The 25056-nt window shown below is 49.7% G+C and overlaps 10 protein-coding genes across 10 annotated transcripts; 5 read left to right on the forward strand and 5 right to left on the reverse strand.

Annotated features, from left to right (window-relative positions):
• Window positions 1-1301: 1301 nt before the first annotated feature.
• V8C40DRAFT_238600 (Lactonase, 7-bladed beta-propeller-domain-containing protein) lies at window positions 1302-3246 on the reverse strand. The gene is made up of 3 exons (XM_083214475.1): window positions 2519-3246; window positions 1961-2423; window positions 1302-1898 (listed from the first exon to the last, which is right to left on the reverse strand). The coding sequence occupies exons 1-3, from the start codon at window positions 2911-2913 to the stop codon at window positions 1563-1565; spliced, it is 1194 nt and encodes a 397-aa protein (XP_083075408.1). The 5' UTR covers window positions 2914-3246; the 3' UTR covers window positions 1302-1562.
• A 935-nt stretch (window positions 3247-4181) lies between these two features.
• V8C40DRAFT_238602 (phosphatidylethanolamine N-methyltransferase) lies at window positions 4182-8279 on the reverse strand. The gene is made up of 3 exons (XM_083214476.1): window positions 7582-8279; window positions 4841-7503; window positions 4182-4779 (listed from the first exon to the last, which is right to left on the reverse strand). The coding sequence occupies exons 1-3, from the start codon at window positions 7781-7783 to the stop codon at window positions 4708-4710; spliced, it is 2937 nt and encodes a 978-aa protein (XP_083075409.1). The 5' UTR covers window positions 7784-8279; the 3' UTR covers window positions 4182-4707.
• A 691-nt stretch (window positions 8280-8970) lies between these two features.
• Window positions 8971-10620, reverse strand: V8C40DRAFT_238603 (translation initiation factor eIF3 core subunit g). Its single transcript, XM_083214477.1, has 3 exons — window positions 10453-10620; window positions 9745-10384; window positions 8971-9673 (listed from the first exon to the last, which is right to left on the reverse strand). Exons 1-3 carry the CDS (start codon window positions 10479-10481, stop codon window positions 9449-9451), a joined length of 894 nt encoding a protein of 297 aa, XP_083075410.1. The 5' UTR covers window positions 10482-10620; the 3' UTR covers window positions 8971-9448.
• A 184-nt stretch (window positions 10621-10804) lies between these two features.
• On the forward strand, window positions 10805-12176 carry V8C40DRAFT_238604 (uncharacterized protein). Its single transcript, XM_083214478.1, has one exon. The coding sequence runs from the start codon at window positions 11237-11239 to the stop codon at window positions 11687-11689; it is 453 nt and encodes a 150-aa protein (XP_083075411.1). The 5' UTR covers window positions 10805-11236; the 3' UTR covers window positions 11690-12176.
• Window positions 12177-12240: 64 nt separating this feature from the next.
• V8C40DRAFT_285902 (Fructosamine kinase domain-containing protein) lies at window positions 12241-13629 on the reverse strand. Its single transcript, XM_083222469.1, has 6 exons — window positions 13520-13629; window positions 13316-13446; window positions 12688-13267; window positions 12487-12613; window positions 12376-12432; window positions 12241-12321 (listed from the first exon to the last, which is right to left on the reverse strand). The coding sequence occupies exons 1-6, from the start codon at window positions 13587-13589 to the stop codon at window positions 12267-12269; spliced, it is 1020 nt and encodes a 339-aa protein (XP_083075412.1). The 5' UTR covers window positions 13590-13629; the 3' UTR covers window positions 12241-12266.
• Window positions 13630-13695: 66 nt separating this feature from the next.
• V8C40DRAFT_238605 (uncharacterized protein) lies at window positions 13696-14456 on the forward strand. Its single transcript, XM_083214479.1, has one exon. The coding sequence runs from the start codon at window positions 13749-13751 to the stop codon at window positions 14004-14006; it is 258 nt and encodes an 85-aa protein (XP_083075413.1). The 5' UTR covers window positions 13696-13748; the 3' UTR covers window positions 14007-14456.
• Window positions 14457-14601: 145 nt separating this feature from the next.
• V8C40DRAFT_238606 (asparagine--tRNA ligase DED81) lies at window positions 14602-16956 on the forward strand. The gene is made up of 2 exons (XM_083214480.1): window positions 14602-16280; window positions 16346-16956. Exons 1-2 carry the CDS (start codon window positions 14704-14706, stop codon window positions 16470-16472), a joined length of 1704 nt encoding a protein of 567 aa, XP_083075414.1. The 5' UTR covers window positions 14602-14703; the 3' UTR covers window positions 16473-16956.
• Window positions 16957-17544: 588 nt separating this feature from the next.
• V8C40DRAFT_238608 (uncharacterized protein) lies at window positions 17545-18053 on the forward strand. The gene has a single exon (XM_083214481.1). It carries the CDS (start codon window positions 17656-17658, stop codon window positions 17950-17952), a length of 297 nt encoding a protein of 98 aa, XP_083075415.1. The 5' UTR covers window positions 17545-17655; the 3' UTR covers window positions 17953-18053.
• A 19-nt stretch (window positions 18054-18072) lies between these two features.
• On the reverse strand, window positions 18073-19418 carry V8C40DRAFT_238611 (Golgi apparatus membrane protein TVP15). Its single transcript, XM_083214482.1, has 5 exons — window positions 19116-19418; window positions 18963-19034; window positions 18750-18808; window positions 18618-18686; window positions 18073-18563 (listed from the first exon to the last, which is right to left on the reverse strand). The coding sequence occupies exons 1-5, from the start codon at window positions 19133-19135 to the stop codon at window positions 18391-18393; spliced, it is 393 nt and encodes a 130-aa protein (XP_083075416.1). The 5' UTR covers window positions 19136-19418; the 3' UTR covers window positions 18073-18390.
• A 3374-nt stretch (window positions 19419-22792) lies between these two features.
• V8C40DRAFT_171142 (uncharacterized protein) lies at window positions 22793-24894 on the forward strand. The gene is made up of 2 exons (XM_083211605.1): window positions 22793-24727; window positions 24810-24894. The coding sequence occupies exons 1-2, from the start codon at window positions 22876-22878 to the stop codon at window positions 24860-24862; spliced, it is 1905 nt and encodes a 634-aa protein (XP_083075417.1). The 5' UTR covers window positions 22793-22875; the 3' UTR covers window positions 24863-24894.
• Window positions 24895-25056: the final 162 nt, after the last annotated feature.

Genomic DNA, 25056 nt, shown 5'->3' on the forward strand with positions numbered 1-25056 from the left:
ACCAGTTTTCTTGCATTATCACCAAACCCAAAGATGCATGCGATGAAGCGCGCACACTTCACCTTGCATAAGCCGCTAGACACTCTGGCGGAAGCGAGTAGCGAATGCATGAACACACTGTGCTGTCTTTGCCAGGTACCTCTTCGCCTGCATCTCGACTGCATCTCGACTGCGTCTCCTCATCGGCCTCTCCTCGAATCATCCACCAGACAGGCGGCTCGTGACTCTCTCTAGGCTGTGCCGGCAGCCTCCCTGTCCGTGAATCGGCAGCATGACCTGACTCTCTGCCCCTGTCAGTCCTCGATGCCTCACACCAAGTTGTCTCCTCAGGCTGCCTCTGACTCCTCCCTGCAGCTCCTCATGAGACACACTCGACGCCCTCACGTGGAGATTGGGCTGTCGAATCATCGGGCTTGAAGCTAGTCTGCGGCTCGGCTCCCTTGCGGCGTCCCTCGCCCGGCCCGTTGCCTCCACCGGCGCGTACAAAGCATGTACTTTTGCCGCCTGGTCTTGGGATCCGGTGCCGAAGCCACGGCACGGGATAAGATCAAGATTGGCTATGAAGAATTGGGGGACTTCCATAATGAGGTGCATGAGAAAGCAGCTCTTGTTTTAACATACGCAGAAAGCTTCTCCTGGCCATTGGCGTTGCAATGGCGAGAGAGCATTAGCGGCCTGCAAGCTGCAGTGTGTAAGAGGTGGCATTGGTGGTATTGCCAAGGTACATTACCGGAAATGGTAAAATCCCCAAAGCGCCACCGGGATCCTTTTCGACCCAAGGCCACCTCAGAGGAGATGAGAGAGAAACCCTAAACCTCATTCGTCTATATTAACAGTGAAATGCTCGGGTTGCATCTAGGTACGAAGATAATGATTTATCCAAACAACTGCTGTATTGCAATCAAGAACCTCACCAATGACTTTGAGCGTCGAGTAACAATTGGTGGGTCGGACCGAATCACGCAGCCTCTTTAGCCGCCGGAACGGCCATACACACCAGAGATTGGGTGCATGATATCCAATATCAACAGAGGTATATATGCAGTGCCATACCCTACGTGCATGCGCTTGTGCCTGTCTACATGAATACCTATGCAGTAGTGCTTCCGACGCATACACGCAAGGTACCTGTTTCACGACGACTGATAAAGACGCAGTCGTGCATCCTCAGAAGACATCTCAGTGCAACGCTATTTCACGTGCTACAAGAGTATCACTGGTATCGTGACTAATACCCACTTGGATGTTTTGTAGCGAGAGCAGCAACGGCGCTAGAATCAGATGGGAATGAAGACTTCATTGTTTTATAGTAAGGACACTGATTGGCCGAGCGACATGGCAACTTGCAGCGTAGACGCCCAGCCTGAGCAAAACATTTTGTGAAAGCATTGATGTCACATACTTCATCTTGTTCAACACAGCAGGATAACAGCATGAAGTTTTCTTTTACTCAATTATAAGCTATATACAGTGAGTCATATACACAGAGCTCATCCCATCATTACATCGCATCAGAAATCGAACAAGCTAAATCGACCAAGGCCTCCTAAATAGCCCATCCTTTACGCAAAGACGGCCGAGGTAATCTGACCAGCGATATCTGCATACGCAACAAAGCCGCCCAGCAGGCCAGTCTCGGGGCAACGGTCGACAAAGACAACGCGGCCGTCATCTTGAAGGCCAACGGCGAGCAGGTTACCCTCCTTGTTGATGGAGAACTGACGGGGGAACTGGCCGCCAGCAGGAACAACTTGCAGGACCGTGAGCTGACCAGTGGCTGCGTCGATCTTGAAGTTGATGAGAGGGTCGGAGGGGATGGTGACTGAAGGGTTGTCGAAGTCGGGGATGGTGGTGCTGTTCTCAGCGCGGGAAGAAACAATGAGGTAGTTGGTATCAGGCTGGATGCATTAGCTTGGATTCATCCTTTGAAGGCTGGTGTTGGTTGAATCATTGAACTTACAGAAACAACAACCTCGGAAGCGGCATAGCTGCTGGGCTCAGCTGGGCCTGCGCCGTGGCTGGGGATGTTGAAGATCTCAGTCAACTTGATCTGACCATTGGGATAAGTAACATCATATCCAATGATGGTGTTGCCCAGCTCAGTGACGAGGTAGGCGAAGGTCTTGCTGCCCTTGACGACAAAAGTAATGTGTCGAGGGCCGGAGCCAGGCTTGACGCTGACGGGAGTGATGTCCTTGAGAGCCAAGGTGTTGGGGTCGAAGGAGTAGAGGTGGATGAGATCCATGCCCAGGTCAGGGACGAGCAAGAACTTGCCCGTGGGGTCGAGGACCGCCTCGTGAGGGTGAGGGGCATCTTGACGAGAAGGGTCGGCGGGAGGGCCGGTCAGCTTGAAGTTCTTGGTCTGAAGTAGCTTCAGCTTGCTGGGGTTGGAGACATCCCAGGTGGTGAAGGCGGAGCCACCACTACGAAGAAAACCATGGTTAGCTTTTTGCTCTCATTGATTTACACGTCCGTCCCCAAACTAGTGGGCTCAATCACTCAATTGATGGAAACTTACTAGTGAGCCAGAGCCAGACCATGGCGGTTGTTACCAAACACAACGCCGCTCACAGGGCCATTGGCGGTGCTGACCTGGCCAAGCTTCTGCAGAGTGCCACTAGGAGATGTCTTGAAAGCAGTCAGAGCACCATTGGGCGTGTTCAGGCCCTCATTGATGCAGTACAGGATGGAGTCGGGAGCATCCAGAGTCAGCCACGAAGGGTTGTCAGAGCAGCTCTGGGACACGGCGACGGGGCTCAGCTTCTGGATGCCCGTGTTCTGGCCATGCGTGTAGTTGAGCGTCGTGACGGTCTGGGAGTACGAAGAGACGTAGACCAGGCCGGCGGAGGCAAGGTTACCTGCGCACAACAGCGTTGCGGCGAGGCTCTTCTGGAGGTTACGGCGGCTAGGCATTGTGTAAGTACGGCGATGCTGTGATGCCGACAAGGAAGCTCAATTGGCAAAGACGGAAGACAAGTAATGGACTGGAGACAAGATTCAGACTGAAGCGAGCTTGCAACAGAAAAAAGAAAAAGAAAAGGGCGGAAGAATCTGAGACACGTCCGGGCACTATTTATAAGATCGGCATTGAGCTTCTCCCCGCGTACAAGGTTATGAGAGGGCGATCAATACAACCACAACCCCCCAATTGATTCACAGCTTTTTTTTGTTACCCCAACACTTGTCAGCTACACACCGCAGATCTTTGTCCTGCTGAAAAACGACACCTGCATGCAGGAATTACATGGTATCAACGGACAATCCGTGACTCCAGAAAGCATCGCGGGAATCCCCTGATGACGAATAGGCATTGTTACAGTGACATCGGCTGCCTAACTGGGAAGGAGGAACAATCAGCTCGAAAGCCGCTGACAAGGTGGGGGCAAGAAGGTACCTACATTATTTGGGGGGCTGAAAAGCTGGGACGCCCTATTCTGTGCTTTCACAAGCATCTTCTTATCCTGTCTTCTCGCCTGAACTTTGAGTACTGCAATATGCAGATATTGGGCAACACGCATCTAGCTTCAGCATTGGCATGCTACGTAACACCTTGAAGCGGCCCAAAAGCTGGTCGAGTTTACCATTGCCAAGAATACAGGCCCAAACTGTCAGCCTCTGCGGAGAGTGTGGATATTGGACTGAGACAAATCGATTCAAGCTTAGATGGAACCAGACGGGAATCAGCTGTCAAGTCAGTCAGCTCGGCTTCTAGACCTTCCTCAGATGTGTCTTGCCAGCGTTGAAACAACTGGAGCCTCCGAGCTCACGGGCTCACCGAATATCAAACATAAGCATCACTCGTTGCATGTGCCGTATCTACTTGATGTTTCTCCTTCACAAACGGCCAGTCTCTTGATACTATTCCCAAGAGGATCCAGAGCCAAGAAAAGATGAATTCCTTGCATTGTTATCATCATTAGCCAACATATCAACACCTCAAAAACATCACAACCTAAAATAAAGCAACCTAAACATCCCCGTCACCGCCGGTCCCGCATCCCGCATTCGGGCCTGATCCCTCAGCGCTACTGCCGCCTCGTCCCTAGCGTTTCAACGCACCGCCTGTCCCGGATCTCGTGTAAGCCATAGTCGAGACTCTGCTACTACATCACGCTACATCGTGCTCATTTGACAAGACGGCTCATATTAAATAGAGGAGAAAACACCAATATCTACAGGTACACAGCTAAATACCTTATATTCTATCGTCAATTGACATCTATGTGCACCTAGCATCAAGACATTGAGTAAACCCCTTCTCAATTTCTACCCTGCATCTCCATCACCACTAAAAGTGCAAGTTGTCACGCAGAGACAGCTCATCCCTCCACTGACCCCCACCAAGCGATTCATCTTCTTTGATATCGCCTCGGCGGGAGGCATCCGAATAGCCGTCCCTCATGCAAGGCACAACTCTGTGGGGGAGCAGTGACAGCTGGGAGCATCCTATCGATACCTGTTGTCGAAGAATTCCCACCAATCCTCACTGCCTGCCTCGACCTTCAAGTGTCATACTGGGATACCAAAGTATGTCCCCAATTCTCTGTACCTCTTCATTGGTGTTTCATAGATTTTATTTTTTGAGATGTGTCTATCCTATCACCTTTACCTCATATCCTGACGCCTAACTTGGTATCATAGTTTTCATCCATCTTGCGCCGCCATCTATATCATTCCAACAGGTATTCCGTGCATCCAAAATGTTCATCAAATTTTCACGGGCGTTTCTTCGTTTGCTGGTGTTGTAGTACCCTTCGAGTGTGACATGCTGTATGGTGCCTAAAGAAAGAAGGATTGTTAGTTTGCTCTGGCTGCAGACGGAATAAGCAAATCGACTTACCAAAACCTCCTTGGCATTACAGATTCTCCATGCCAGTTTCCTCACGCTGCGGTCCGCAAGGACGACAGCTGGCGCAAATTCTACACCAAACATCTCTCGGATAGCGTAAACAATTCTCTTGGCGTACTTGCCATCTCGCTCCACATGACTGCCAAAGCTCTCATCCACGGTGCTCGGCGCAATATCGTCATCACGATCCAGACAGTTTTGGATAATGGGAAGAAGAGCCGACTCGACAGCTTTAGCATACAGCGCCTTGGTACCGACATCGACATCGACATCTTCTTCGTCAAACTTGCTGATGCGGATTTCGAAAGGCTCTGAGATGCTCATGACCGTGTGACGTCCATCATGGTGGTATCTAAACTCAAAGACACCTTGCGTCCACCATAGCTTATCTCCCTGGAAAACAACCTCGCCTTCCATCATATCAGGGTCTGAGGGATCAGCTTTGGCCACGACATGTTCCTTGACAGTAATGCTGGTATTTGCCATCGAAGCATCGTATGCACCGGTGCATGTGGGTGTCCACCTTCCAAGTGACGAAACCTCGGTCGTGTCTCGAAGGCGATTATCCGTTACCATGTAGAGACCAATCCAATCTTCTTTGCTGTGGTTTGCAGGCGCTCGCCACTTGACTCGTAGAGGAGCACCGTATTCGAATGTCTTCGTCTTGATCAGCTTTGGGAAGCGTCCTGAGAAGCTCTCTTTACCGGTGGCTCTTTCATCAACGGCTGATTGAAGGGAGGGGGTTCCCTCAATAGTGAGCGAATACTGCTTAGGATCCAGCCCAGCTAGGTCGGGGGCAATTCTGGTAATCGTAAGGCGGGCAGGTGCTACGTTGAAAAGAGCAGATGTGTCTTGGATGATAGTCTTAACACCAGAAGTAAACTTGGGGCGGGCACTGTCCAAAAACTCTTCGACAAAGTGCGACGTGTCGTCCAGGACCTTGTCCACACTTTCCTGCCATACTTTGACCGGAGGCGGTAATGATCGCTTGATGAACTTGGTGAGACCTGCCTCCTGTCGAATGCTTCTTCCATAAATCTTCTGCATGTGAGGTCGTTCGACAAACGCGATGACCATGACATTCAAGATTTGCGTAACCAGAGCAGTGATGAAAATGCCTCGGCTCCAGGTGATGAGAGCGGCACCCCAAATGCCAGCAGTTCCAAAAACTCTTTCAGGGTTGTTGAGAAACCGGTAGATGGAGGTGTATGTAAGCTTGGCTTCATGGTCGAAGAAGAAGTCGCCGCAGAACCAGCCAAACTCGCCGAGGGAATCGTACACACTGAAAGCAGTCCACAGTTGTAGAGCAATCAAGCCAGCTCCAAGCACGTGCTTGAAAAGAACCAGGCCGTAGCCCCAGTCTTCTGGAAGGTTGTACATCTTCCAGCAAGCTGCAATGAAAGATGTGTTGCACATGATCATGCTGATATGATACATGGCTTTCCACTGGCGCCAGGCTTCTCCAGCACTCTCGCCATATTTGAGAAAGTGGCGAGTCCACATCTTTGATTTAGATTGTTGGTCCAACACGAAGCCGAGGCCAGCGTGATACCACACCCGCCACAAAAGTGCGTGAGCAACGAAAATTGCTTTCCAGAAGGATGTTGTCGGCGTCGCAAGAGTAAGGACCGCAACATAAATTGGCAGAATAACCACAACACAGTCTGGAACTCGGAATAGATCCATGTTCTGTAATCCAACAAGATTGTGCACCGGTGCTGGCATATCCTTCAGTGAGATGGAGGCGGATCGCGTAAATGTATCTTCTGCGGGAAGATCGAAAGCCACGGTGGGGGTGGTTACTGGGCTTCGATTTCCAGCCTTTTCTCTTGGGGCAGGAGGATTGTAAATCTTGTCGATATGGGGGTTCTCCACTGACACAAGAAATGCAAACTGGGCAAGGTGGGCGAGGATGGAGATGAAGAGCACCTCGTAACTGGCTGCCATCATCGATATACCGTAGTATCCAGCGTAGCCAATCGAATACATGGGATGGGGCGCCATCTCAAAGACACCGTCGAATGTGAGATCCTGATCGATAAGATAGAAGAAATCTCCCCAGTACCAAGCAAAATCCTTGACAACGCGATGCGCATCCAGCTTGACCCAGAGATTGAAGCCGACCAGTATAATACCCAAAAGCCAGCGGGAGCCCCCGAAGAGTATACTCTCGTCCTTTGGTGTGTGGCTACAGACAATGGCAAACAGACAGTATGACACGAAATCACACATCAAGATCAAGTCGACGACCCTTCGGAAGACGAGCCAGGTGTTGTATTCAATGGGGGCCTTCTCAAACTCGTAGTCTTCAGGGATCTTAGCTTCGAGCTCGCGCTTCAGCAGATTGTACAGCCATGGGCGGGGATTATTGCCAGTGCTCGGATGCTCGAATAGCTTCCATTTCTGGGCCCAGGTGATCAGGCGCCGGTGATGGGATTGGATATGTAGCAAGATGCCGATGCCAACGTTGTAAGAAGCTCTCCAAAAGAGGAAAACAGCTGCAAATACGGGGCGCTTATACCCAGCCGGAAGGAAATATGCTGCTAGGATATGCAATGCCAGAATAGCTAAGACGAGAGCGTCTGAAAGGTTCTTGGGCTGTCGCGGATCAAGGAGCTGTGAAACCATGTCATGCGTAGTCGGCACAACGAATACTATCCCAATTGAGGGGCATTGGTTAGTTCCATGACCTGTGTGAGCCAAAACCGGTGCGATTTGCCTTGATCACTCACCTGTGCCATCTGGTGTACGACCAAAAGTCTTCTTTTGCTTGCCAATGTCACCATCCTGGGTATCCTGGCCAGCGCTCTGTGGTTCCATTGGCGCTGGACGACCAGGGCTGACGCTCCCACTTCCGCCGTCAGATGCATCATCGTAGAGCTGCCGGTGCCGCAGCTCAGCACCTCCAGCCGAGACGTCGGCGGCCGTGCTCATTGTGGACGGAGTTGAGGATCGTCCGAGTGGGCCCGAAGTGACAGAGGTTGAAGAACGGAGAGGAGTAAGAGGGTAAAGAAGCAGAAAGTTACGAGCAATTGGGAGCTTGTGGGCTATTTAGCTGGACTTGTGCATAAACTCGGAATGTCCAATCACGAGCGGCAGGACAGATTGTTGAGAAACGGCTGCAGGGCCCTTTCTGGGTTCGTTGATTGCAGTGCGGAGCCACCAATCCGGAGTCTAGAAGCGAGCTGATCTCCGGGCTAATGTCGAAGCGCAAGTGATGTTCAACCCGAGGTGCCTATGAATAGCGTCCCGTGTCACCTTTGGGAAGTAGCAATGTTTTGATACAACAAGCGGTTGACGCTTGTCGACGCAGACCGAGAAAAACGGCGTTGTTGAAGGCCGTTTTGTGGTTTGTTTTTCTTGTTGTTGAGAGTGAAAAGTCGAGAAGACGGCGGAAGAGGCGAGAAGGCTGCTTAGGTGTCTTGTGACCTCTGCCCAGCTCTGGGAGGCGCCGTTGCTACCGAGCAACATGCCAGTGTGGAGAGACACTTTAACGCACTAGAACGGCTGCCAAGTTGATGTCAATAGTGGGGGGAGCCACTGGAATCGTTGGTAGCCCCCTAACGCAATCGCTGCTGTCGGCTAAAGCAGGCACATTAGTTCCTTACTGTACACGAGCCTAAGGGGAAGAGGCTGTGCTGTAGGTTCCATTGGCAATTATACTTCAACAGTGACAATATTGATGATAAAAAGGGTACGAGGGTGTAGGATTTAATCCAGCCAATGAAGTGAAGATACATAAATCACTGGGTGCCGTGAGAGCGCAACAACGTGATTTCCATGGACTGCGCGAAGTATCGGGACAAACGAGATAGAGTCCAGCCCACTTCTCCAGCAAAATGACGAATGCAGCTAAAAAGAACTTGAGACCAAAAGTCAGACATGTGAAAGTCGAGATCCTGGTCCACGATACGCTGTTCGATTGGTGCAAGCACTCCACATTTGCCCAACAGATGGAAGCCCCACCACGGAGGGCTTCTCACCACACAAGCGAGATTTACTCTGAGCGCGGAGAGACGCTCAAAGTAAGCTCTGTTTGCTATTTTTATGAATCAATGTTTAAGAGGCTTTTGTATAAGTTATCTCAGCGAGGCTTATCTACAGGTGCCTTCTTGTTTGAATCTAGGTAGGTACATGTACTTAATAGCTTTAGCCACGCCGCCTTTTCTCGTTGTATTTCTCCAATCATGATACAAACTCCCCTTACTTCAGTACTCCGATGATCCTATTCGGAAGTTTAAAAAACTTATGTTCAGCTGTATGTACTCCGTAATAAGAAGAAAGTACTAGGTATATCTGGTCAATCATTTGCAACGCCACAGCTACCCTAAATTTTGTTTACAGATCTCCGTAGCAACCCTACGGTATTTGTGTATATACCTATACACCGAAGCTTTCATTAGGTACGGAAGTGATGTACACATTGGTGACACAAACAAAGGAATTGTATATAGTAGGTGACGGTATGACAGTCATGAAACAATCAAATAAGTTCAAGAAGGAGACAATCTTAGCTACTTCAGCAAATAGTCATAGCAAATGCATTACCATATCTTCCTAACCATCCCGCAACAAGAGAAAACAAGAGCTTTTGTTGTTTTACTGAGCCTTCTTGGCAAACTCGACCCTGAGAATGAGATGCTTGAAACCAAATCCGTCCATCTTGTTGCATGCCGTGACAGCGTCGCTGTGGTCTGCGAAGCTGATGAAGGCGAAACCCTTGGCCATACCAGTTTCCCGGTCCTTGGCAAGGAAGACTCTGGTGACACGACCGAAACGCTCGAACATATCGCGCAGCTCTGATTCCTCTGCCATCTCTGAGACCTGTTTGGAAGAAACATAACCGTTAGCAAAAATGACGTCTTTAGTAAAAGGGGCTCGAGTGACAAGCTTACGTTGGTGACACGCAGTGTCGCAAAGTCGTCTCTCTCGCCGTATTTTGATCCACCCATGCGCTCTCCGGCTGCTCCTCCCGCGCCACGCAGAGCAGGCGGAACGTATGAGCCCTTCTTCCCAGACCCGGCAGCACCAGTGGCAGCGGACATATCCTCTGCCATACCGGCGGGCGCATCTGCGCCGCTCGTTTCTCCAACAGGCGCCATGGTATCCTTGTAGGGACATCTGGCTGTAAAGTGCTCGCCGTTGCAAATACGGCACTTGACCTTCTTGTCCTTGAGCTTGTCCTTCATGGCCTGGGCATTCGCGTCGGCGCCCTCCTCCTTGGCATCCTTGCGCCAGGAGACGCTGGGTCGGAAGATGATGTTCTCGCCGACGGAGGTGGTATCGGGGGCAGGTCCCGCGGGATCTTTGGCGCTCAAGCCGAACTTGGCCCACGTTTTCCGGTTGGCGACGCGGGGGTTGACTGTCTCGGTTTGGGTGACATAGCGGATCCGACGAGTGGTCTTTACTTTCTGGCCCTGATCGTTGTATCGGAATGTGATGATGGTCTTGGTACCATCTTTATTAGAGATGGTCTGGGGAGGCGGAAGGTCAGAAGAGACCTCCTCGATGTCATCGTCGTCGGCCCAGTCGTGCCTGATTTTCGCAGTGGTGGGGTTAGCGAGGCTTTGCAAATGAAGTTTCCGAGAATGGAGGCCACTCACTTGGCCTTGGGCGGCGCGGTGGTAGCCATGATTACTGCCTTCTGTGTAGCACAAAATTCGTCGATTCAAAAAAGCAATCTGTCCTGCAGTGTATTCGACGTGTGCCGCGTCGCTGGAGCGATTCTACAAGGACTGATTGTGAGCGTGGGGTTTGCCGTCGAAACAATCCAGCGAATTTCTCAACATTTGGTGCGGTTTGCAATTTCTCGTGGAGCAGCCACAGTGTGGCTGTGAGCTTAGTCACGTGATGGTTATCTTATCGGCAGTGCTAATAGAACCAGCAAACCGGTAGCTGAGTGCCAAGTGCATGGGCGCAGCAGCCGCCACCATCGAGCTTTATAGATTCCGGCGAGATTTGTGTGGCTGATGTCGCCGAGGAAAGACAAACTTCCAAGCCTGTGGCTGCTTTTCAATGCCAAACTACTCCGTAACCGTGTCTGGAGTCTTCCCGTCTGAGAGACTAAAGATGCGCCATGCTCCGAATTCGACCCTCCATTCAAGCCGAACGCCCGAAGGTTTGTCGTAATCCAGTGTGGCGCGCCCAGCGTTTTGCGTGCGTAATGCCCAGAAAGCGGTCATGAATCAGACCGTTAAGTTCGCCCCAATGCCCAAGGTTTTTGATCACGCGCTGCCCAGCTTTCCCTTGTAATTCCCCTCACTGCCTCTCTCCGAAGTAATATATTCCAATCACTACTGCCTCCGTCATTGCGTCCTATTCATTCTTTTCGACGGAGTTTCTCTCGTTCTTCTGGCGATTCGCAGTAGTAACTAAAAAGAATAAACCATGGCCGCCAAGAATACCAACCGAGGGGACCAACCTCCAGCTTACGGAGAGCCCCAAGCACCTAGACCAACATACGGGGGGTATGGAGGTTATGAAGGATACCAACAGGGCCAGTCAAGCAACTATCAAGAGGGCGTCCAGGGTCCGCAAGGACAACAGGCATATTATCAACCAGGACCACAAATGGGGTATTATAACCAGCAACAGCAGGGCCCCTTTCCCGGCCAAGGACAATACCCGCCTGGACAAGGCCAATACTCTGGCTATAACCAATATCCACAAGGCCAGTACATGTACCCTCAGGGTCAATACCCTCAAGGCCAGTACCCTCAACAATATCCCCCTCAAGGCTATTATGGAGATAGGCGTCCAGGTGGAACGACAAGCGGTCTTCTCGGTGGTCTAGCTCTTGGTACAGCTTGTTGTTGCTGTCTAGACTGTTTGTTATGTTAATGGGGAGGAAGACGAACGATGGATGATCATCCCATCCAAATATTGGCTTTGCGGCCATCGCCGGGACCAATATAATTTCGAGCCTTCTCTCAATATGCCGATCATAGACGAGAAAATTCACACAAAGAACAAACGAGGACACGGTTCGGGTTCGGGTTCGGGTTCGGAGTTAGGGGGGGATTTTTGTATGATGTCTGGGAACAACTGATGGCAGCCGGTTATAGTTATTTTGATGGCGTTTTGGCGTACGGAGGTCCTCATATATTCAGCTTACCGATATCCTTTTGTTCAACTATCAGTATCCTTAGTCAGGGCGAGAGGCGTTTCCAAGATGTGCGAAATATTAATTATTATCTTTCGCATTATTACTCTTATCAAGGCACACTTGCCGTACGTTGCTTGGTACCGATTGGACAGTATGTTCTCGGTGGTTGTATTAGTGTAAACAGCTCATTCAGTATTGATACAGAGCCCTGTTGGATGCCCTAGAGATTGGATAAACAGATAAATAAACGTGATGTCCCAAAAACTGAGCATACTTATATATGTTACAGCTATATTATGTCTCGCTAATTATCTATTGATACCCCTGTGGATACTTGGCGATGAGCATCTTGATATCGTCCATAGCCCTGCAGAGGAGTCAGATGGTACACGTGTGTAGAGTCATCGAAGGATTAACCTACATCTGTAAATACTCCTCGTTATCTGGAAATATAGCTGCCGCCTGCAGATTAAATTTCCTGAATAAGTCATAAGTTACACCAGAATCTGTAAAATGCGGGTAGATCTCTTACACGGAATAGAGTGCGTTGCGATCATCAAAATCCTCTAAGGGTTCGGATGGGCGTATGTGAGAAAAATATTCTTCAAAGTAAATGCTCGTAAACTTGTTTCGACATGGTCGCCAATTCGCTAGTTCATCTATTCAGACGATCCATTAGCGGGATATAAATGATGGAGTTATCAGTATCGAAGTATGGCATGGACCTGCATACACTCATTGTGCGCCCAAAAACTAGAAGGATCATAAATGACGCTCTTCTCTACACCACCAGAGACGACACCTGTGTTCCCATACCATAGATCTCCATGGACTAACGAAGGCTGTATTTGCCGTCCGCCGCTTTCAAGTGGTCGGAGAAGCCTAGGAATGACTTTGTCAAATAGCGCGGGTTCGAGTGCTTCAAGTTCCAAGCTACGCCCAGCCCTCTTGAGTCGAATCTTCAAGACGTCGCGTAATCCGTAGGCAAAGAAGAACTCCCAGCGGTCGGACCAAGTATTCTCCTGAGGAAGGTTCCCATTATACGTCTTGCAATGGAACCCGAACTGGCTATTTGGCGACAAGGGGCGGGAAGACAGGTGAAGCTGGACCAGTTTCTCGCAGAAAGAAGTAGGCTCAGGCACACAGCCGGTGAATTCATAAAATTCGCAAATATAGAAATGGGAGTTCGAATCTGTCTTGAGAGTCCCCCATCCGATGGGTTTCGGGCAAAAGCTAGGGTTGATATTGTGAATAGCCAATGTAGACTCGAACTCACCCTTTAAAGCCTCTTTGCCTTCCTGATTGACAGACACCTGTGGTTGGTTAGCTGGTTGACACTGAGTTTTAAACAGTATCAAGACCTTAATGAAGTAGCATTCTTCGCTGCCGTCTGTGTGGCGCACTTTCAGACGCAGGCGTCTTGCCCAGACAGAATCCTCCTTGCCATCCCTTATTCCGGCAAATTCTACTACCTCTGCCACTTCACGTAATACTATATAAAATGATCCCTATTATTAGTACAATGATGAATCATAAAAAAGCAAAGGCTCGATAATGGAGCTCACCTGCGAGTATGCTGGGATCTACCTGCGGCCACTTTCCCTGAATATCGGTGGCTTCGTCTATATTTACCATCTTTGAGGTTCCGTTTTTGTTATGCAGCTCTTTTATCAAAATTGCAATGACGAAGTCTTGAGCGGTCTCAATGAATATATTTAGAAGCAGACCTATGAAGAAGATATTCCCTCCGCGCTGAGTTGAAGTAATGCCTCATCATGAGGACCAAGCGGCCGCATGGGCCCCTACTATGGGTTGTTGCCTGCGCGTACCCTTCAGCACCCAAAATATAGATCAAGAAATAATGTACATATACATATAAAACTACATGCGTATCGCCAAATTACCACTATTGCAGAATTGCGAGAGGGGCTGCAGCTTCCGGAACGCCATCGGCTTCGCAATGAAGAGGTTTACTTTGACGATCTGGTTGCAAGCATAAAAATATCCACCAGCAAGCATAATAGCAAACACAGAGATGCTAGATACATGTAGCATACAAATGACAAACAAGCACACATAGGCTAACAAGCATGAAAAGGTCGGGTCAGAAGCGCAAGTCAGGCTCCGATCATACGTCTAGCAATTCGTCAAACTCTAAGAGAATGCGCTGCTGAAGCGCAAAGCTGAAACATAGTACGGGGGTTGATAATCGGCTGGCGGTTAATAAGAACAAGTCGAACCTGCACACCCCTAGGGAGGACTTGTGGGAGAACAGGATGTACTCCAGTCTTGTTATCTCGCCAGCAGGCCGACTCATCAGCAGCTTCAATGCGGCCAAGGAACTGTAAGAGTCACTCCGTGACGCAATCGAGGCACACCAATCCCTCTACACGACGGGCAAGATTCTCCGTTATTTGCGCAATCATATACTAAGAAAAATCTTATGCCAGCGAAATACAGCTTCATGAGCCTTGACACCTCCCTGATAAAGATTTGGAGTCGAAACACGGCGCTTTACCAACCTTCTCCTTCAAGTAAGGTAATAAGGGTCCTCCGGGTCAATGTCGGGCGAATAGCAAAAACAGCCGCCAGAGCGACTTCCGGCGGGGTGATAAGAAAAGATAAGGGTCAATGCGTCTTTCCTCCCAATTTCTTTGTGACTCAACTACAAGATCACACGTCCGCCCCGCACCCTTTGGGCCTGATTCCTGCAAAAGAAACCCGTCAGGATCACGAGCGACAGTCCAAGATGGCGACTATCTACATTGACGAAGACATTGGCAAGGACGAGGTTTCCCAGACCGGCACCGAGGAGTCCCCCTACAAGACGCTGCAGTTCGCCTATCTCCAGCGTCCCGCTGAAGCCCAATATCTGACCCGCAAGTCGCAAGCCGAAGATGAAGCCGCAAAGGAGTGGAAACCCGTCGCAAAGGCTGCTTTGAAGAAGGCAGTCAACTTCTTCGACGTTCAGAAGAAGAAGGCCGCCAAGGAACAAGAGCTGGTTGTCAGGCGCAAGAAGGAGGAAGAGGAGCGAGCCAAGGCCTTGGAAGCTGCCAAGGCTATTGTTATCACTGAGGACCCCAGCCTTCCTGCTGCTGTTCGAATTGGGCTCGACGAGGTTGGCGATCACATCAAGCTCCGCAAGGTGGATGACCCTGAGAGCAAAGGCACTCGAGTACGTGTCTTTGGTCGCGTGCACCGAGAGCGCAAGCAAAAGGATGTCATGTTTGTCACACTGAGAGACGGTTATGGCTTTATGCAGGTGGTCATTTCCGGCCAGCTGGCAAAGACTTACGATGCTGTCACCCTCACCCGTGAAACCTCAATGGAAATCCTGGGAGAGATGCGAGAAGTCCCTGCCGGTGCTCGGGCTCCTCTCAACCGCGAATTGCACGCCGACTTCTTCAAGATTCCCAAGCACTGGAAGGCCCCCGGTGGTGACGATGCCATCACCAACAGAGTTCAGGCAGACGCCGAGCAGGCCATGCTTCTCGACCAACGACACCTTACACTTCGTGGTGAAGTCGCTTCGGGTGTCATGATTGTCCGCGATGCCGTTGAGTGGGCCTTCAACCAGGCCTACAAGGAGCTGAGATTCCGCAAAGTCAGCCCTCCCGCCCTCGTCCAGACACAAGTCGAAGGCGGTGCTACTCTGTTCAAGTTCGACTACTATGGCGAGGACGCCTACCTCACACAGTCTTCTCAGCTGTATCTAGAGACCTGCCTGCCTTCAATGGGTCACGTTTATTGTATCGAGAAGTCCTTCCGAGCCGAAAAGTCTCTGACCCGACGACACTTGTCTGAGTTCACGCACGTTGAGGCTGAGCTTGACTTTATCACCTTTGACGACCTATTGGCCCACATTGAGCAGATCATGTGCCGTGTGCTCGAATTGGTCATGGACGACCCTGTTGTTGCTGAGAAGATAAAGGCAATGAACCCCGAGTTCAAGCTTCCTGAGAGGCCTTTTATGCGCATGAAGTACTCGGAGGCAATCGATTGGCTTGTTGAGCACGATATTCCCAACGAGGAGGGCAAGCCCCATGCCTTTGGTGACGATATTGCCGAGGCTGCTGAGCGTCGCATGACCGATATCATCAACAGACCCATCTTCCTGACGCACTTCCCTGCTGAGATCAAATCATTCTACATGTACAAAGATCCGAACGATCTTCGCGTTACCGAGAGTGTTGACTGCTTGATGCCCGGTGTTGGAGAGATTGTCGGTGGATCGATGAGAATGGACGACTACGAGGAGCTGATGGCCGCCTACAAGCGTGAGGGCATTGACCCCGAGGCCTACTACTGGTACACTGATCAGAGAAAGTAAGTGATGACAAGTTGTTTCGAAACTCCATCCGTTCATTGGCTAATTGCAATTTCTTTTCTAGGTATGGAAGCTCTCCTCACGGAGGCTACGGTCTGGGACTGGAGCGATTCCTTGCCTGGCTTTGCAAGCAGCATACTGTTAGAGATTGCTGCTTGTATCCTCGTTACATGCACCGTTGCAAGCCTTAGACGCTAAACCAAGAGTTAGACTTGTTTGCTGAATTATGAGAATACATGAAAGACAGACTTGCTTTGCGTTAGTTATGCGGAGATGCCCTTCTACGATATCAAAAGCATGTGAAAGAGCATCCAAAGAACTCGATGATAACTCGTGATATTGCCACTTGAAATCTTGAACTTCAATGGTGTCCCATATAGTTTGGGTGAGAAAATAATACATGTCAAGTGACTGCTCCAAAGATCGTGAAGCATCCGTGCATCTACGCATAACACATGCAGGACAACGGTAATCGGATCTTGCGGACCTTGATGGCTGTTAGAATCAATTATCACATGTCAAAAAGGTATTATAAAGCACGAGAAGTCTCCAGATGATAAATCTAGATTGCCATCTCGATAGATTTGTTGGGGCAAAGTTTATTGTCGGATATAACGTGGCAGGTGTAGCTGACTTCCATATACAGAGAGATGTTTGCCACATTCACATGCAGATGTTTATGATCAATCACATGCAAATAGAATTGTATCAACTTCGTTTTCATTTGTTGCTAATGTGGTAATTTCTTCGAATATCAATAATATAGAATAATTTCTTGAGGAAACATTGAATGCAACATGCTTAACGAATAGGCAGTCCCAAGGTAAGAAGAGGACAACTACGGCAATCAATATAGGCATCTACCTACATGGAATGATTGAGAGGAGCAAATGATCGTCAATGCAACATGTTATCATTGAAGCAATAAATTCGGTTCTATCATCATATAATAACTCTCCATAGATACGCATTTCCATCTCAAGCACATGCCATTTGCCTAGGCACAGTCGATGGCAAATACCCCAACAAAGAATCCCCAGCTACGCATCCAATAAACAGCTGTCAGCATGTCTTCCAGAATCCTGATGGCGAACACGCTAAAACGTCATGAATTGCGGAGGGTGCGTAAAGCACATGGCGGGCTTCGTTCCTCCACGTTTCCTTGACGTCATGCGCCACGATGCCGATCGCCAGTCTGTTTTGCATAAGCTCACTGTCTGGGTATGTTTTTATTATTTATATCTGGCATACCCTCGTTTCATCCTTGATAATTCTAGAAAGTCTCTTAATTCTTTACATATTCATCATTAAGAAGGAATAAATACATTCACATAACAACCACATATAACAACCAACACCATAACAACATACAACATGTCTGCTGAAGATACCAAGAAGCAGCCCGATACCGGCAACTTGACTGACACAGTCACTGGCACTGCCCAATCCCTCACGGGCATCCTGGGCAACACAGTCGGCGGCTTGGGCCGTACTGTTGGCGGAGTTGCTGGTGCGGCAACTCGAGGCGTTGGAAACACTGTCAATAGCGTCACCGGAGAGACTGGTCGTCCTGTAGGAGATGCTGTGGGCAACATTGGAACGGGACTAGAGGGAGGCTTGGAAAGTGTTTCCAAGGGAGTGGAGGACGCGGGGCAGTGGAAGAAGCAGTAAACAAAACAACAAAAAACAAAAGGGTCAGGCGTGAATATGGAAATTACCTAAGGGGGAAAGGGCCCTGAGCCCAAATGTACTATTAATTACGAATTTGGAACAACCTTGAATTAAAATCTTGTCATATCATGTACTGTATTTTGTTTCGTGATATCGACATTAACAGCCTGTAAAACTACCGTATGCTAATACTTGGATCCGACTGAAACCAAAACCCTTGACTTGCGGTGTAAACATAGGAACCTCCCGTACCCTTCCATTCTCACGCCGTAGACTCTATCTCCGTAATGATCCTTAAGAGGAGTTTATCTGAACCGTGCGTTATTACAACACGCGGAAAGATGAACACAATCCCAGTATATCTGTTATATGACCTGTAATCTCGCGCAAATAGGAGGGTCATGCTCCTCATTGCTTAGTCTTGCCAGTAATGGCCGTTTAGACTTGCTCGGCACCCCAGCCGACATCAGCCTCTCGCATGTTGCTAGGGGGTTCGATCGAAGGAATGAACTCGAGGGCGACGTATCCGACACCGATGATACCAACAGCACCGCCAGCCAGGTTGCTAATAAGGCGACTTCCGAGAAGAAGGCCTCCGAGAAGGATATAGACTATCAAATTGTCAGAATAGTCCCCCAAAATAGAAACTAGATAATTAAACATACAGATACCACGGCCAATAAAGGAGAAGAGGAAGTTGGCGTATCTCGAAACCTGCGGGGGGATTTGGAACTCTGAAGTCCTAGTTAGCACCATCCTACTTTCAAAGTCATCTGGGACACAAGGAAAGGACATACCTAGAAGTGCGATAGCAAGACCAAATACAATCATATAGATACCAATGACGAGGTTCTGGCTAAAAATTGAGTAACAATCAGCGCCGTCGATCATAAATCAACCCCGCAAGTCAAAAGGATCGGTAAACACTGCGTCATCATAACATGACAGCACTTTCCGTCGCATTCAAATGAGAGAGACTCGGAAGTTGTTTTCTTTTCGGGGAAACCTACAAGCCAACGGGGAAGATGTGGAAAACACCCCCCAGAACGGTGATGCCCGCCACGGCCAGGTTAACAATGCGGCTGAGGCGCATCGAGGCGCAAATGTTAGCGACAACAGTTCAATTGGATCGCCTGGACCACGATGATAGACTGGATACATACAAGATATCGGAGATTTCCATAGTTGCTGATTGACGGAGAGAAGCTGTATCAAGAGTCGGGACTAAGTTGGACGAAGACGGAAGTGTCGCAATGCGTGGATTTTGAGTCTCGCGGGGAAGAGGATTCGTCGCACGTGCGCTCCAGGCAGCGGCTCGGGCAGGGAGCTGAGGCTAAGAAGAGGGAGAAGTAGGGAGAAGAGTTAGGCAGTTACGTGAGTGTCATGGAAACAAATCACAAGATGCGAGCTGGTGATGTTGAAGCTTGCGCAATCCTGTCCAAAACAGCTATCTGGATATGTTTGACGGTAGCGGGCAAGCAAGGCTGTGGCTGTGCGGTGACGTACTTGCCTCGGTGGGTGGTGCGGCAAAAGTTCGTCAAAACTCCGGAAATTTGTCGCGGCTAAGATACAAAGTTACAAGCACCTTCCCAAACTCAGCCTCAGGTATTGGCACAGAGACAGCTTTACAAGGTGCCTAACGACGGACGAGATTCCAGATTCAATCCCCATCATATTCTCGAATGTTTTTAATTTTTTGTCAGGGAAACTCTTTGAACGACTCTCTGATTTCATCCAAACATGATTTACTGCTCAGATAAGATGATAGCAGAGATACGGTGATTGCATAGGAATAACGATGAATGACAAGGTCCAAAGATGATGGTGGGCTGCGAGAGTGCTGAGAGAACAACATCGTTCCGAGAACGAACTTTACCAGCAACATGGAGAGGAATGTCCAGCTTCAAACGTGAGACGAGGCAATTCCTCTTGAAGACCAAATTCATCGAGATACCCACGGAATAGGAATTGGACGACCCGGAATGCCTTGTTATACAATGGTATCCATTTCCCCCTCTAATGCGTGATGATAGGCTGCCATTGCCGGAGCCTTTGAGCCGAGCAAGCAGATGATCTATCATACGGCCCATACAAGGCAAATACTCCGAGCCAGGTCTTTCTACAATCAAAGAATCATGTCATTCTGGTTCAGCTCACATAATTCCGATGGGGTCATGGTTACAATGGAAGGGAGAGCCCAAGTTTCCTACGCCGCCGATCATCCACTCTTACTCTGGCCTGGACTGCTCTCACACACGGCTGGCAAATATTCACTCAGACATGAAAAACGCCACTCATTATAATTAGAGCATCATGATGGGAAACGAGCCTTTCAAAACAGAGGACGAAGCATTGTGGTAATGGTCAACTGAGACAGGCCAGGGTCTCGCCTGGTTCAAAGTGTTTACCAAAAGCACTAGCACGCCACCGAAAAGCAAAACGAGGCGGCATACGACAGGGGTTGTGAACTCCCGGAAATGAGAACGCCTCACTCGAAGCCAAGTAAAAGCAGACTTCTACTATTAAGAGTACTGCCATGTCATCGGCGTTTCACACAAAGCCCAAAGTGCACAGACTTGTACTTAGCCGCCATGGTATGCGACGGCGTCTTGGAGGATTCGACTCTCCCTGCAGCATGTGGTTCTCGTGTTCTTGACCGAGTCGTCTAAATTGACCTATTCGAGCTCTTATCACAAACGCTTTGCATGGAAATGCATGAATATGGTGGAGATGAGCCCGGGCAAAGCACCCATGGATGGAAATCCAGCCAGCCGCAGGACAGGGAGGGCGGTGAGTGGGAACCCAAGCGGCACCAATACTGGACGCTGCTCGATATTGGTTTATGGCCCTTGGACGCAACCGAGCTGCTCGTGGGATGCGCCCAGCTCCGTTCAGAACGACGGCCAGCATTACATGTGTCCGGGGGTTCGATGAATTCCCCCGGAGCCAGTCAGAGCTTTGCTGCACGCACAGCCTGATTTGCCGGAACCCCTCAGAGAGTGTGATATGCAGCTCCAGTTCTGCCCAGCCACACATCGTACCATTATGAGCGGGCGAGACAAAAAAAGAAAAGAAAAAAAGCAGCTACCAAAGCACCGACGAAAGGACCGACCAGGATTGAGACCGGAGAGGCATTCGGCGCCTCACCGGGGACCCTCCCCCAGCACCCACACTCCCAGTCTGGCTCGGTACGAGATCCCCGGCATTACTCGGCTCGCCCTCCGACCTATGTTCGCGAGCAGCACACCTTTCGTCTTGTTTTAGCGGCATGGGATAGTAGTTGGATAGATGGTCTAATGCTTGTTCTTCCCATTTGGTACTAGGTGGCGTTTCTGGGCGAGCCTTACTGTGGAGGCATCTTAATGCCGGGAATCTCTTAAATTTTTTTTACGGCCGATCGTCTCGTGGATCAGTGGGTACACCAAGTTACCGTGCCTGCTAGGGGGAGCTAACCGCGAGGTTAATATTCACTCCAAGAGATGCTGTATACAGCACGGCACATACAGTGAGACTGAGACGCGCGGCACCTGCTGGTGTCTGGCCTCCATCAGCTACCAACCAACCCCAAATCGACATATGGTTGGCTGTTAAGGGAAGGAACTGTATGCAACCAAGGCCGGTGGGATGATAGATGAGTGGCTACATTCGTTCTATTGCTTGCTTGGTGGGTGGTACCAACAACCATGGAGTCTGGGGAGGGTGGTGTGCATCCAAAGGGGAATCACAACCACTACAACCCGTACAAGTACAGGAGGAGCTCCGCCAAGGCTGCATAAATTCTCCTAAGACATGGCATTGGCATGGCATCTATTTCCAGCATACAAGGTACATCAACTCTCCTTCCTTGGAGGAGCTTCACAATCGCTGATCTCGGGCTTTGAATGTGCCGAACTAGAACTAGCGCGGCTCCATGTCTAGCCTGTTCAAAAGACGACTTGAGGGTGTGTGGTAGTACTACATACATGTCTGATGCAAGACGGACGCGGAGTGAGTGCGGAGCACACTTGCCTACGAATACATGCTGATACACGCAGAGATATCTAGAGTGTGTCATTACACGTCCATGCGAGACAGGCCTTCTCTGCTCCATATTGTGGTGTCCTATTCATGCCTATTCATGCAAGCTGCAGCTCTCGCAGAAATCGAGTTCTAGGCCCCAGTTACGGAGTAATACTGCAAGCAGGGCACTATATGATATGCGTCAGCAGATGTGAGGGGAAAGAGAAAGAGATAAGTATTCAGCTCAATTTTCCTAGGTATAGATCAAAAGGATGGTACAGATTAGGACAAGGTACCACGGCTGTGCTTTTTTGACAGCTAGGAGTTACCAGGGCCCTTGTCATCAAGCAGGTATCACACGCACACCCAACCACCCACCCCACGACTTAAGAGTCATCTTAGTAAGAGTGTTGCCGAAGATAGACACAGTATGAACAAGGGGAAGACGGCTCGACAAGGAGCCCAGAAGCGAGGTTTGGACAGAGGCAGAAAGAGGCAGACAGAGGCTGAGACCCGGAACGCGAGGGGAAGACCTAGACCATTCTTGCATGCTGATCGTTTCAGCTGGATTGCCAAGGAAGCGCCAGATGATTTGTGCCACGTCAATCATCCTGTGACAATGGCACTGGTGGCGTATATTGATCCAATACATGGCCGAGACAGAGGCCGGTTTATGTGTACTTGGTCCATCACGGTGGCGGACTCTATGGATATGAACCGGTATATAAAGAGCAGAGGTTCGTTCTTTTCTGGATAACCAACTTTGTCCTACAAACATTTCGATTGTCCGCCTATACAGTCTCGTTACACGCTTCAAGCTTGATAATCCATTGCCACTCTTCGTGCCGCTTATACCATAACCAAACTCAACTTACAACCTTGTCTTTAGCTCTTTAAGAATCAGACAAACACATTCTTATTAAAATGTCTTCGTCCGGTAGCCTCCCCCTTACCCCCGTCACCAGCATTGGCTCGATCAACTCCCCCTACGACAGGGTCATCCCAACTGCAGATCATGCAGCCTCTGCTTCCGAGTTTAGCAAAAGAACTTGGCAGGAGCTTGTAGCGAATGCTGCCTCCATGTCATTCAATATCGACACGGTCAGTCTGGCCACCCTGGCCAAGTACGGGCCAAAGCTCCCCGATGAAATGGAGGGGACCACCGAGCTTGCGGGATATGCCAAATGGTATAAAGCAGGGCAGCCCGCAGTAGCAATCATCCTCAACGCCATACACGGCATTCGCCATGGCGTAAGACGACGATGGGACTTGATGAAGCTCACGCCGACACTCTGTGAGATATCGAGGCACAGCGGCTTTAAATTCTCAGACAGCGAGTCTAACGGCCTCGCTTTCATGTTCCTCGCTTGGTCCTATATCCTTTGTGCGTTTTTGCTTGAACAGCAGCAGATCCCCATAGTCTATGAAGATCCATACAGACAATGGGGCAATGGAACCTATGAAGGCGGTGCCTTCTTCATAGACCTTGGGGATGCTAGTGATGAAGAATATCGCTGGTGGTCAGCCCTTGTCCATCCTGGCCGAGGATGGAAAGCTGCTTATTCTTCGCAACCGGTATGGGCTGTGACGCTTGGGAACCAGTTCAAGTTTATCATTCTGAACGAACGCAACGTGTTGCCGTCGACCAAGGTCAATCCTCCCTCTGCCAAGGAGGCGCTTGGTTTCCTTTCTCGGTTTGCTGCCAGATTCAACTTGGAGAACCAGGCTTCGCTCGGACTTGCAATGGCACTGACCATTCCACTTCACGATAACATGTCCTCTACCATACAGCTACCAGAGCCGTATCTTACCAGGAAAGATGTGATGTCTGTACCGTCTTCCATCATTGATCAAGAGTTCCGCAACCTGTCTTACTACATGGTTCTTAGCTCCAACCCTACTTTCATGGCCTCGGCTCTTTGGTCTGTCTTTTTCGAACCTGAAATCGACTGCAACTTGGTCAGCCCCTGGTGCAATGCAATCATTGATGTTATTAAGCCCTTGATTGAAAGTCATCGGCTTGAGACGCTGGGTCATGTACTTGCTCAGAGAAGGCCTGGCGTTGCTGCTCTATGGTATGGCCTAGTGGCCTGTGGCAATACAGATGTCATCCAATCCATCATTCCTTATCTTGAGACCTTGCACACTGCATTACCCGCAAAACATGTCCCAGAAGTCTCTGTCTGGACGGACACTCCTCAGTCCTTCATGGATCTTTCCGGATCTGGCCCTTATTTGCAGGGGAATCAGATATCTCGCGAGGACCTGTGGCGGCTTCGCCACGAGAATTGGAACACCTGGAAGGGTGGTGTCCATTTCCGTCACTTACCAAGAACTCCCTTCCGCCCCTTTGGCGCCATTGACGCCGAAGAAGTGGAAGTCATGGTGCGGCCGCACTTGGAATGCCCGAGACATGAATGGATCTATTCCGGCTTCACCTGGACCCTCGACAATGGCGTCGACCTGACCCATGAGCCACGTGTGTTGACTACCTCATGGGCCCGGTTTGAGGCTGAATCACATATCAACTTGCCCCCTGTTCGCGGGGGCGAGCCAGACCCTGACATGGATTACACGGCATCTAAGCAAGCTACCGGCGACATCTTCCGGTGGGCCGCTACGGAAATGGAGGAGACTGGCAAGCACATCTACTCGCACCCGTGGGTCAACGTAGAGGGACATCTCGCTCTGGTTGAGCAGGAGAAGCGCCGGCCGAAAGGAGTGGTGCGTATTTCGGATATGGACAGAGTCAAGGAGTGGGTTGTCAGCAACAATGGTGAGTGAGCCCGTCATTTCAGCGTGCTACGATATTTTCTTTTCTTTTTTTGTTCATAACTGACTCGCTATCTACTACTTAGAAGGGGGCGATGAAGAAATGATTGGCATCAGAGAGGAACAGAAGCTTGTGTAAAGAATATGATGCTGCTATTTTATTTCACTTCTTTGTCTTTCCTTTTTGTTATAGGTGGCAATGGTCAAGGCAGAACACTGGTATGGCACATAGATTGGTCAAGGCGGAACATGGGTATGGCACATAGATTGATACATAGAAAAGCCAGGCAACAGCATGATTTGGGATTTGGGACTCTTGAGATTGAAAATTGG

This window comes from Trichoderma camerunense (assembly GCF_050948025.1).
Source record: "Trichoderma camerunense strain CBS 138272 chromosome Unknown V8C40scaffold_5, whole genome shotgun sequence".
In the NCBI taxonomy this organism is placed as follows: Eukaryota; Fungi; Ascomycota; class Sordariomycetes; order Hypocreales; family Hypocreaceae; genus Trichoderma; species Trichoderma camerunense.

Bases quoted from the DNA above. Each gene is read 5' to 3' on its own strand.
- V8C40DRAFT_238600 (XM_083214475.1), bottom strand. From the start codon at position 2,913: ATGCCTAGCCGCCGTAACCTCCAGAAGAGCCTCGCCGCAACGCTGTTG. The intron at 2,424-2,518 runs GTAAGTTTCCAT...TTTTCTTCGTAG, and splicing joins GGTCTGGCTCTGGCTCACTA to TGGTGGCTCCGCCTTCACCA. The intron at 1,899-1,960 runs GTAAGTTCAATG...TAATGCATCCAG, and splicing joins CTTCCGAGGTTGTTGTTTCT to CCTGATACCAACTACCTCAT.
- V8C40DRAFT_238602 (XM_083214476.1), bottom strand. From the start codon at position 7,783: ATGAGCACGGCCGCCGACGTCTCGGCTGGAGGTGCTGAGCTGCGGCAC. The intron at 7,504-7,581 runs GTGAGTGATCAA...CAATTGGGATAG, and splicing joins TCGTACACCAGATGGCACAG to TATTCGTTGTGCCGACTACG. The intron at 4,780-4,840 runs GTAAGTCGATTT...TTCTTTCTTTAG, and splicing joins GTAATGCCAAGGAGGTTTTG to GCACCATACAGCATGTCACA.
- V8C40DRAFT_238603 (XM_083214477.1), bottom strand. From the start codon at position 10,481: ATGGCTACCACCGCGCCGCCCAAGGCCAA. The intron at 10,385-10,452 runs GTGAGTGGCCTC...TGCGAAAATCAG, and splicing joins ACCGCGCCGCCCAAGGCCAA to GCACGACTGGGCCGACGACG. The intron at 9,674-9,744 runs GTAAGCTTGTCA...TCTTCCAAACAG, and splicing joins CGACACTGCGTGTCACCAAC to GTCTCAGAGATGGCAGAGGA.
- V8C40DRAFT_238604 (XM_083214478.1), top strand. From the start codon at position 11,237: ATGGCCGCCAAGAATACCAACCGAGGGGACCAACCTCCAGCTTACGGA.
- V8C40DRAFT_285902 (XM_083222469.1), bottom strand. From the start codon at position 13,589: ATGGTAAATATAGACGAAGCCACCGATATTCAGGGAAAGTGGCCGCAG. The intron at 13,447-13,519 runs GTGAGCTCCATT...CATTTTATATAG, and splicing joins AGATCCCAGCATACTCGCAG to TATTACGTGAAGTGGCAGAG. The intron at 12,614-12,687 runs GTATGCAGGTCC...TCGTCTGAATAG, and splicing joins TTTTTGGGCGCACAATGAGT to ATGAACTAGCGAATTGGCGA.
- V8C40DRAFT_238605 (XM_083214479.1), top strand. From the start codon at position 13,749: ATGGGCCCCTACTATGGGTTGTTGCCTGCGCGTACCCTTCAGCACCCA.
- V8C40DRAFT_238606 (XM_083214480.1), top strand. From the start codon at position 14,704: ATGGCGACTATCTACATTGACGAAGACATTGGCAAGGACGAGGTTTCC. The intron at 16,281-16,345 runs GTAAGTGATGAC...TTTCTTTTCTAG, and splicing joins TGGTACACTGATCAGAGAAA to GTATGGAAGCTCTCCTCACG.
- V8C40DRAFT_238608 (XM_083214481.1), top strand. From the start codon at position 17,656: ATGTCTGCTGAAGATACCAAGAAGCAGCCCGATACCGGCAACTTGACT.
- V8C40DRAFT_238611 (XM_083214482.1), bottom strand. From the start codon at position 19,135: ATGGAAATCTCCGATATCTT. The intron at 18,809-18,962 runs GTAGGTTTCCCC...CTCAATTTTTAG, and splicing joins CACATCTTCCCCGTTGGCTT to CCAGAACCTCGTCATTGGTA. The intron at 18,564-18,617 runs GTATGTTTAATT...ACAATTTGATAG, and splicing joins CTTTATTGGCCGTGGTATCT to TCTATATCCTTCTCGGAGGC.
- V8C40DRAFT_171142 (XM_083211605.1), top strand. From the start codon at position 22,876: ATGTCTTCGTCCGGTAGCCTCCCCCTTACCCCCGTCACCAGCATTGGC. The intron at 24,728-24,809 runs GTGAGTGAGCCC...TCTACTACTTAG, and splicing joins GTGGGTTGTCAGCAACAATG to AAGGGGGCGATGAAGAAATG.